General features: G+C 35.9%; 3 protein-coding genes across 3 annotated transcripts; 1 reads left to right on the forward strand and 2 right to left on the reverse strand.

The window, feature by feature from the left end:
- Positions 1–327: 327 nt before the first annotated feature.
- LOC145239468 (actin-like protein 6B) lies at positions 328–2,845 on the reverse strand. Its single transcript, XM_080102791.1, has 3 exons — positions 1,955–2,845; positions 1,474–1,695; positions 328–985 (listed from the first exon to the last, which is right to left on the reverse strand). Exons 1-3 carry the CDS (start codon positions 2,786–2,788, stop codon positions 770–772), a joined length of 1,272 nt encoding a protein of 423 aa, XP_079958917.1. The 5' UTR covers positions 2,789–2,845; the 3' UTR covers positions 328–769.
- Positions 2,846–3,562: 717 nt separating this feature from the next.
- Positions 3,563–8,417, reverse strand: LOC145239469 (polyprenal reductase-like). Its single transcript, XM_080102793.1, has 5 exons — positions 8,092–8,417; positions 7,718–7,857; positions 6,187–6,338; positions 5,810–5,960; positions 3,563–5,438 (listed from the first exon to the last, which is right to left on the reverse strand). Exons 1-5 carry the CDS (start codon positions 8,298–8,300, stop codon positions 5,179–5,181), a joined length of 912 nt encoding a protein of 303 aa, XP_079958919.1. The 5' UTR covers positions 8,301–8,417; the 3' UTR covers positions 3,563–5,178.
- On the forward strand, positions 5,389–11,064 carry LOC145239470 (polyprenal reductase-like). Its single transcript, XM_080102794.1, has 6 exons — positions 5,389–5,449; positions 9,363–9,593; positions 9,776–9,915; positions 9,991–10,142; positions 10,201–10,351; positions 10,521–11,064. The coding sequence occupies exons 2-6, from the start codon at positions 9,385–9,387 to the stop codon at positions 10,778–10,780; spliced, it is 912 nt and encodes a 303-aa protein (XP_079958920.1). The 5' UTR covers positions 5,389–5,449; positions 9,363–9,384; the 3' UTR covers positions 10,781–11,064.
- Positions 11,065–11,131: the final 67 nt, after the last annotated feature.

The raw sequence follows: 11,131 nt of genomic DNA on the forward strand, positions 1-11,131 counted from the left end.
GCTTTCCAGTTTCAACTCGTTGAAAAACGATGTAAGCGCTAAGCACTAGGCAGGGCTGGAATACTGTTTCAACTTCTGTTAGTTGACCTTATCTTTACAAATAACGACCGATTATTTTACTGCAATGGTTCAGCATCTTTTAATGGTCAAACTTTGGTAGGAAAAATATTGCTATAGTTAGAAAATTTCTTTCAAACTTATTGTCATTATGTTAAAGTTGGTTGTATGTTAGCAATAATTTGGCTATGAACACAGTTATAAAAATGTTTTTGTGTAGCTAATGTCTCAAATCGTAGAGCATTTTCAACAATAAGTTTTTTATTTTAATATTTTGCACATACTTTGCACTGTGCATGAACATATTTGTTTTCAATTAAGATCTGTGTTTCACTTTTGTATTCACCTCTTTTTTAGTTGATTTTATTAATAGCAGCAACACAAAAAATGTTTCGCTTAAATGCTGCTGGAGGACCCGGTGCTCCACCTTCCAATGAAGAAATCCGCAAAGCCAAAGAACAGGAGTTTCAGCAAGTCAAGTTTAACGTCACATTGTTCCTTTGTGTTTGTGGTTTACTGAAGACAGCAGCATTTGCGTATGACAAGGTGGCATGATTGGATATTACACAGAAGCAACAACAATATAATGCTGCAATTCTTCTTGAATGTTGTGACAATAATGCTCACAAAACGTATGTGAACTATGTCTTGTGCCAGTGTTATGTCATACACACATTTATACAAAAAATAGTAAAATAAAAATGAGTCAAAATTATGGACATTTTCTTTCAACACATGATTTTCCACCCTCCTCATACTCTAACTTAGAGATCCACATCTGTTGGAACGTCCCCAATGAAGCAAGGATTGATCCACCAATCCAAGGGGAGTACTTTCTCTCAACACTGCTGCTTGTACAGTTCACTTTTAATCTCATAGTTGGAGGGGTTTTGCTTGAAAGCTCCCAGTTTAATCTATCCGTGAAACCCTAAAAAACATTACAGGTGTTAGCAATACTTAATACTACAGTACAGTACGAATTGTTTCAAATACTGTCTGAGACTTTTAGCACTGTGTGATGACCAACCAAGGCGAATATGCCAATAGTGGTGCATTGAGGGCAAATAACCAGATGACTTTGGCTGTAGTCAGGATTTACGATTTCTATTTAATTATGAGCTTAAACAGGTTACGTTACATAGTACTTACACAAATCATTTCTTGTCATGTCTTACCTAAGTAGATATTTTTCACTGGCAATACTGCCGACCGATTAGTCATATTATGAAAGCAAATTATTTCAAATAAACAGAATAACAACAACAACAAAAATTAAACACACAAAGGGTGCCTAGTTTGTGCATCACTAGAGTACTTTTTTACCTTAATTCAAATCACACCCAAGAAATGGAATAATTCACACATGTAAAGAATATTGATACAAGTTAAATCCTAACATGTTCATTGTTCACTTACTTGTAGCAATGTGTTGCCTCCTGTCACAATGACACTGTTGTACAGCCCAGGTCTAATATCCACGTCGCACATGTTTATACAACTTGTGACCACATGAGGGACACCAAGCATTGAATTTGGTGCAGCACCCCTGACATTTATGGGGTTAAACAAGTTTTCAACAACAGACAATCGCTCGGGACCAAACTCATGGTTAAATCCATTCGGGAAGTAGTATGGCACCTTAATAAAATTGTGAAATTTTGTTGTTGATATCAATGTGCACTTCAAAACATTAAATGCACATGACATTTGACTATTCTACACAGTCACTGTCACGAACATACATTGCTTCCCCAAAATAGTTAATGCTTTGCTGACAAGTTAACTTGCAAAACATTTCATAAGTATACTTTGCTAAGTTTTTTTTTCAGTAGAATAAAAATACATAAAAAAAAAAAAACTAGTATTTTACTATACACATAACTCTCAGCTAGAATACCTTAGCCATGTTCATGCACTCCATTTCATTGTAAGTGGTGTCTGAAACTTGAAGGATTGAGGCAGCAAAATCTTTAAGTGTATGATTAAGCATGTAGCGTTTCCAAGACTCTGTTACTTCAGGAAGGTTTTTCTTCTTTTCCCACTTTGCCGGAGCATCTACTTTAACTTCCTCTTTTGATGCCACCATATAATGCGGCACAACATCGATATTCATTGATTTTAGCATCTCCCTGCATTGCATCAGTACAAAATCTCCAGCTAGTGGTGATTTAACAAAGCTTTGTTGCAATACAAATCCATCATGAACAGGCACAGCACTTGTATGGGTCGCTCCACTGTCTAGAATTACACCAGTGTATCTACCATTTGCAAATGCAGTCAACACTGGCGATTTGCAAACAAAGAAGGCTGGGGCATTGTATTTTTCAAACATCAGTTCTGCCAGTTTTTCTCTTTTTTCACGACTGTTCCATGCTGGCTCGGTGACAAGAACCGGGTGTAAATCTGAATCGCTGCGTATATAGTTTTTGTAAGTGTGATTAAGAAGTGCTTCAAATGTGTCCCAGTCCTTGATCATTCCATCTTCCAGGCAGTTTACCACCTCCGCACCCTTCTTTGGATAAAGTAACTTATTTGTGTCTATGCTGAGTTTTTTTTCAGGCTTAACTTCACCACCATCAGTATCCATTTGATCAATCATCTCCACACCAATGGCAGTTGGAAAATCAGCTTTTGGGCAGTCTTCCCCAGCGTACCCAGCACGGACAGTATGTGATCCCACATCAAACACTAAGGCTCCAACCTCATCTCCACCATACACACCACCACTCATATTTATGATTAGATGTTTACGTTACTGACTGATTCCTGAATATAACAAATAGTATGATAGTGTAACATAAAAGCAAAAATTATAGTTTTGACCAAAACGGGGAACACCAAACCGCGGCCTGTAATTTCAGTTCATTAAGCCCATGGTACTTGAACTTTAAAATAGTAAAACATATACAATATTTTGTTGAAACTGTTCATCGATGTTTTCATATGAAACATTAACACTTACAGAGATCTCCTGATTACTTTCTTTCTTTGGACTAATTAGATTTTTGGGTTGAATTATTGTAGATGAACTAGTTTTTTTGGTTTTTTCCGCGAGCCTATGTTGAGTCTCTTTATACAAGCTTGTGTTACCAACTGCAGGTTTATATTTAATTGATGAATTGTTGTTTACTAAACGTAACTTAGCACAACATGCACAATTAGTTTCACCTGATGGTTTTGCGGAATTACCACACTTGAATTGAAAGCTATTTACTTAAGCAAGAAGGACAAAAAGGGCCGATTTAACGTCAACTGTGGTTACGCGTTTATTTTTATTGTAACACTTCCATATGTCGAACAATTTAAGCAGTATGTTATGCTTAACTTTCACGTACAGATTTCAGACAAACAATAGCAGTTGTTTATAAATGAAAGTTAGTTATTTAAACCTCTCTTCAAACTTCAAATGCTACAAAAATACACTACTTCGTCATTTCACACACCTCTCATCCGACTGCTTTATTTCCCGCGCAATCGCTGTTGTGCCCAAAATTCTGCCAAATGCTTATGTTGAGTTGAGTTTATTTTTCTCAGTGAAAAAATCGTAGCAACACAATTGCACTAAATTATTCACCTTGCCGGAGATAGCTGCGCAACGCCGAGATGTTAAAGAGCGCGACAAAGTGGAGGGCACATTTGGTGGAGAGATGAGAAGAGCGCTTTATATGCAAACTATTGCCGTAATTTTCATGTCACCACAAATATCCAAAGCACTTTTATTGTTAAAAAAACGAGTTCGGTACATCTTATAAATCTCATGAACAAACTCATTAACATAAGATCGCGTAAATTAAAATAGACGATGCGCACAAAACTTATCGATGGAGACAAACGTCTTATTAAGGCGGTGTTGGCCTAGTACATGTATTTGCTGAGGATAAAACTGTCATTGCACATTTAGTACAATAAAGTTAGTACATTGAACAAGGGAGTTGCTAGGGAAACAACAGCCATTGCACACTTGGCACAATGAAATTAGTGCATTGAACAAAGGAGAGGTACATGCGAACATGCGGATACCATGTAGTCGCTGGACATGCGTCGTCCTATTATGGCAGTGGTTCTCAACTTGTTTCAGGCCATGGACCACCAGTTAGTTAAATAACTATCGTGGACCAGTTCATTATTTATTAAGGATAAAGTAAGCATCCACAACAAGCATATTTGCTTGAAAAATATTTTTTCAATACAGAATTTTGAGAAGTGATATCAAACAACTGACAGATGTCAATAAAAGGCCAATAATTTGGTTAAGCTTTTTATCATACTGAATATTAAATAAACTATATGCAATTATTTTCAATTTATCACCAAATAATATTAACATAATGTGGACACCCCAAAATGTCATCATGGACCATCAGTTGAGAACCACTGCTTTAAGATTAAGAGTTGAGACTAGGGTTCCTCTATTTCCCGGATTTTTTTATTCCCGGGAATCGGGAAATAATTTTTTCATTTCCCGGGAATTCCCGACCGAAAAAGTGCCTATTTTTTCGTGAATAATTACGTCATTGCAACTGCTAAAATTAGTTTATTTTTACTAGGGGCATCTAATTAGTCATGATTTTGTCGTTTAAAACTATATTTGCAAGCTTCTTTAACGTTAACAAGATTAGAAAATTACGAAAAATAAATTCGTTATTTCTAGTACCGCTAGGTAGCGCATTTTCGCGAAAATAGTTTACCACCTCGTATAAAAACGTTTACTTACTTTGTGATTAAAATTACAAAACGCCATATTTTGGTAACAGTTAGCAGAAATTTGAACATTTACGTTATTATTTCACAAAATTAACACGTTTTTGCTTAATTGTCTGTTTCCCGGGAATTCAAAACAAATTTCCCGGGATTCGGGAACGTAACTTTGCCGGGAAATCCCGGGAATTTCCCGTCGAGACATTCCCGGGAAGGAACCCTAGTTGAGACTTGTCAAATTTAAAACAGTGCTTTTTGGCATTTAAAATGACACATATAGTCTGAAGGAGAGATACATGTGAATGTGAAAATACATCATGTAGCAGCTGTACATGCATTATATCATTGAGGTATTAGGCCTGGAACTTGGCAAATAAATACATACCCACAGTATAAATAAAACAACCATGAGACTCGCAATATTCAAAGTAAATGTGGAAAAAAAGCCTTTCTTTTTGGAGGATAACTTGAAAATGTTTCCTTATACCAAGCATGTGATATCATAGCCATGTTAGCATGAACTACTGTATTGTATGCCAACAAGGCCAACCAAGAATGGCACTGAGGAAAAATTATTATTGCTGTAAAAAGGTAAATCAATACTTCTGCAAAGTAGTGTGGACAAGAAACATATTCAAACATTCCTTTTTGTGGAATTCCATGTGAATCCTGTTTGCATCCGCCTAAAGCAAAGGTATTTATTAAATTTATCACAATTCCTTTTGTGCAAAGTACCATCAATATAACCTAATCATATGCTGAGGTCCATTAAGTGATGGTTCAATTGATAGAGCATCAAATAGGTAACAATATTCAAACAAAATGTATAGTTTTTTCTGACACTAGTTCTGAGGTATAGATGCTCATTTGTAACACCAAACAATGAAGATGTGTACTTATTCAATGTAACCAAGTACTTATTTAATCTATCACCTCAATTGTATACATATATATACGACACAAAGTTTTGTGTATAACACAGTGTAGTTAAGGTGATAGTGTATATAAACTACAGCAAATTACATTTGTAAACATTCAGTATTAATCCTCCTACCTTTCTTCCTCAAGTTAGCTAGTATAACATGACTATTGTGGTGTATGTAGGATGCTATGCAAAATCCAACAATAGCAATATAATGGCGAACTTGGAAGGAGCCATTTGGCAGCTTATGTAGTGGCAAGCATTCAGCAATGAGTGTTGGAGGCTAAAACATTTTTTTGTTAACATAGGTTAAAAATTAAAGTAAAGTTAACATGGTCAATTGATATAGATAATTTTTCCACATTTCATTTACTGAAACTAGAATAAACACACTAAGCATAGATTTTGATATATGTCTCTTGACCCAACTAAATGCCTTATGAATATTACTGCATATCATATGGCTCATAAAATCAAACTAACAAATTAAAACATTGTATTAAACTTACTATCAGAAGATAATAAACAAATCCCCACAAATAGTGAATTGGTGTCATCTTTGCATTTTTGGAGAATACACTAACAAACAAACATTCATACAGTCTCTTTGATGTATGAATTGTCAGCAAAACCATTACCATGATCACTGAAAGTTGATCACCTTTTAACAAAAAATAAGATGTAACAAAATATCTTTACAGTAAGATTTTAAAAGTTTTAAAAACAAAACTACCTGACGAACCATCAAAATCTACAGGCCCTTAACCATTTTTATGCACATTTCTAAAGCTATTACCATAGGCAGCGAGTTTTGCAAAAATGCAAGGTGGCGGACTTGAAATATGACGTCACTAATGCGTGCCACCACATGAGCTCAAACTCAAAGCCCAACAAACTTCCCATAGAATGCAACGTTTCTTAAAATCATAAAAATGAAATTTTTGAAATAGTATTTATTTGGAACACTTTGCTGTGTAACGTTTATCATTGGTTTGGCAGCGTTTAAAAAAATGTTTTGTCATGTTGTTTTTGCTTTGTATCGCCTAAAACAGTGGTTCTCAACCTTTTTTCCTTTGTGGCCCACTTTCATTGCACGAAAATTCTGTGGCCCAGTAAATTTTTATGAATGAAAGAAAACAACTACAAAATAGGTTCAGCACAAAAAAACTGCAGAACATATTTCAAACAGATCATAAGTTCAAAATAACTTAATTAAAAAAATCATAAAACAGCACTTTCCCTTCTTTAATCAAGCACGTTCAGTTATGACTGAGTAATTGGACAATGGATATGCTGCTGGCTTTATTGTAATCACAAAGTAGTTTATTACCACACAAACATACAGGGTTGCAGAAACTCAAAGTAACTTTATGCCGTAAATTAATTAATTTAAATTCATTTACATTCCTTTTCAATTCCTCCCCAAGCCATTACTCTTGTAAAATTGAGTGTAGTGACACAAAGTAAATTCTTAAAAAAGCTTTCTATTTAATTGGTCTGTGGCCCAATCAAAATGCTTCCATGGCCCACCAGTGGGCCATGGCCCACTGGTTGAGAACCGCTGGCCTAAAATAACCATTTATTACAGCACAATCGAATTGTACACAATAATGGCCAAATATTCACTGGCAACAATTGTGTGTTTGACCTCATAAACAAGGCCCTAATCGAAACAGGTTGCAGTTTTTTGCTGCTTTTTCGCCATCGCGCTTGTTAAGTAGCAAAATCGTTCCTGATTTTTCTCATATTTTACAATGTCTCGTACGATACCGCTACAAACAAACCAAAATATCCACGGTGGCCGCCTATGGCTATTACTTTAAGTGTCAAGTTTTGAGTTGGGCTAAATCTTTGCACTGACTGTTTTGCTCAGGGAAACATACTAAAAACATGGTTAGGTTATGTACCTTGCAAATACATGGCTTTAGGGTATACCTATTTATTCATCTTAGCAACAATAAATAGGGGTTAAATAATGTATAAACCATAATATAGATTATTTTTGGTTTATCATGATTTTTTATTATTAAAAGCACCAACCTGTTTGCTGATTTGTATCATGCAGAAAAAATACATTTGCAATCCAGTTATGTGACCACCAGTTTTGACATAATCCAAATAATGTGACAAGGCACACCAGGTTGTAAATAACTGCTAGAATGTAGAAATGAACAAAAAATCTGCGGATTTACAAAAAAATAAAACACTTTTTTACTGTCCTTTTTTAAAAGGATTACTACACAGTCTCAAAGAAATGCAGTTCAGTTTTTTGCCTGACTAACAATTATTAATGAAAACTATGTTACTACTTCAATGAGAAGCAAGATGTCACAATAGTTTCATCACAAAAAGCGAGGTTTTTGATACTTCAAGGTGCTTACAATGGAATAAATACGCTTTTAATGTTTGCCTACCTTTTGGGGACGTCTGTTGGTTGGGGAACTGGTTTAGCTTTACCGTACTGCATTAAATACTTCGCAAGGATACCAAGCCAGTTTCTTTCGTCTGGTTTTATCACATGGTTTACAAGGTAGGCTAAACCTAGTAAACAACTCATAATGAACCAAATTCCGTTCATCAAAGTGACTGGCAGCCCTGCTACGTAGTCATATCCAGTTTCCATGTTGTTGTTTTATTTTACATTCACAGCTTCACACAACACAAGTACGAAATCAAGTTTTTCTTCACGGCGAAAAGAAAATTTGTCCAGCTGGAATTACTCATGTGTGACCCTTTTTTGCGTCATATATATCGTAAAAAATACTTCTATTATATCTTGGTGAAATTACATGCGTCATTGGCAAAGGCTGAGGTCTTGAAAAAACAATGCTAGCCCCTTCCATTTTTCCAAATAATGGGCTTTATGATGATGACAACAGCGACTGTTGAAACTTCTACACTAACATGTTTTTTGTATTGTGTTTTGTTCGCGTACACCTTGACGCAACACACACAGTAAAACGTTGGCACGAAAAATATGGCATGTGAAAACACAGCCACAGCTGCGATAGCAGAACTTTAAAACAGATATACTTTGACGTTCTGCATATCAATACAGAAAGGCTCTGTCAGTAATGTTTTTAACTAAATGGCTTTTTTTAAAGAAACTTGTTTGCAAGCAGTGCAGACTTATCGAAAATCAACGTTCATTGCTGGTAAATCATTTTTAGACATTGTGAGGGTGACAAACTTTAACTATCCTGAATCAGGCCTTTGCTTTGGGCGTACGACCCTATGTCCTATTTTCTTTCATCTGTTAATAATTGACCCGCGATTAAGGCAATTTCAAAAGCGCTGTGTAAAACGGTCAAAGTCAGCCCGCAGCGCCGGTTATAGGAGACATCTAGTAGTGAAATTCAGTGGCTGCTTATTTGGTGACGAGTTCATATTTTTTCGACAAAACACTGAAGCTAATAAAGTGAACAGCAAAAAAGCAAGTTGCACTGTTAATTATTTCATAAAGTAGTCGTTTGGAACTTACTGATAAAAGATTAAAATGCCGACTAGGTATTTGAAAGCAAGTGAAAAAGATGGACTGTTGACCATCACCATCATACATTTGGGATAGTGTATTTAGGAAATTGTGATGTTTGTAGAACGTATGGCTATCGAGCGGTACAAGCAAATTATGTACGCGAAAAAGAAAACCTAAAGGAGCATTAATCTGTTTTGTTTTCTATTCCAGGTAAGACTACACGTGTTGCGCAATGTCTGATTTGAAGAACTATTCTAATATGTTTGGAATACCTGTTACTATTCCCAATGTTATTTGGATGGCAATTACCGTTCTACTGGTTATCAGCTACCTTTTCAATTACGTCATAGATAACGACGGGACGTTAGGGAAAGCTTTTAAGTATTTCATACAGTACGGGAAAGCTAAGTCTTCAACAAACGCCTTTGACTTACCGAAAAGGTAAATATATATACAACAGTGGATTTTTTGCTACGCAGTGGAACGCTATTAAATAAATTTTTTAATAAGATTTAACCCCTTTATTAAAATTTGAGTAGTTTGTAAGCGTAATTGCCTACGTCAAAACAATTTCTTTCAAACACTTATTCTAAGCGGTTGTTTTACATTTTTTCTTTCTTTAGGTTCTTTACACATTACTATGTTCTTGCTACCTTATGGAATTCGGCGTGCTTGTTGAACGTTTTCAGCCTTTGTTATGGCTTTACTTCAAACAACTGGTTAACTTCCGTTTTTAGACTTCGTGAAACGACAAATTTAAATGGTAGGCTAAGTTGACAATTTTTGTTCGTACACTTAAAACAAAGATGAGCCAAAAGCAATGACACTTTTTTCACAGGAGACCAGATCTCTATCATGCTCGTGATGGTCATGATAACTATTCACTCCATGAAAAGACTTTATGAATGTCTGGCTGTTAGCGTTTTTTCGAGCAAAGCAAAAATCAACATTGTCCAATACATATGGGGATTCGTCTATTACATTATTTTGGTAAGAAAAATCAACTTTTCGCATTTAAAGGCTTCAAACCAAACTCATTTTGCTTTAGGCCCCGACGCTAATTTCAGAAAGTTTGCCATTAGGGGAATTACCCTTCGGATCGATTCAGCCCTGTCACGTGATCGGAATACTCGTTTTTGTTGCAGCTTCGTACATTCATCACCACACACATATAATATTTGCTGACATGCGCAAAAAAGGTAACTAACCTATCTTTTAAGACGACTCCATTAAGTTTAAAACGTGTATTACGTAACGGCGAAATAACCTGTTTCGCACTGTCGCTTATTTAGTCCATAATGTTACCTTTCCTTTAATCCACAATAAAATTCCTAACACTTTCCTTTAAACCTCGCTTTATCCATGCAGGCAAAGTAAAGCAGGATTCGCACGGTGTTCCGCAGGGCGGTATGTTTTCATTTGTATCCTGTCCACACTATTTTGCTGAAGTTCTCATCTATGTTGCAACCCTGATCATCGTCAGCGCACAGTGTCGGTCATGGTGGCTTGTGCTCGTGTATAATCTTATCGCTCACGCAAATATGGGCATGGGCGCCCACTTGTGGTACAAGCGGACTTTTCCCGCCTATCCGACCGAAAGGAAGGTTTTCGTACCTTTTGTGTTTTAAATTTTAAATCGATTGTAATTCCCAACAAAAAACACTACCCCATACGTACGATGTCTTGTCACCAGCTGCACTGATGGTACCTAACCAGCCCAAACAGTGTGCACCTTCTGTGGCTTACTTATCACCATAATGGCTCATTGCTGTCGTAAATCATTTTGAGCACTGCTGGTATAGTTCACTCGTTATTTTCAACCTCGGTGCTTTAATTTCTATGCAATGTATTTTAATTTGGAGCAAAAAATAAGCTGTGGAATATTTTAAATTTGACGTTCTTCAAAAAAACAAATTCAGGGTGTATATAAGATACACACTATGGTGTTACTAAGTAAAAAAAAAGGCGGTATCAGTCAA

The sequence above is a fragment of the Phallusia mammillata genome, chromosome 7 (genome assembly GCF_965637545.1).
Source record: "Phallusia mammillata chromosome 7, kaPhaMamm4.hap1.1, whole genome shotgun sequence".
Taxonomy (NCBI): Eukaryota; Metazoa; Chordata; class Ascidiacea; order Phlebobranchia; family Ascidiidae; genus Phallusia; species Phallusia mammillata.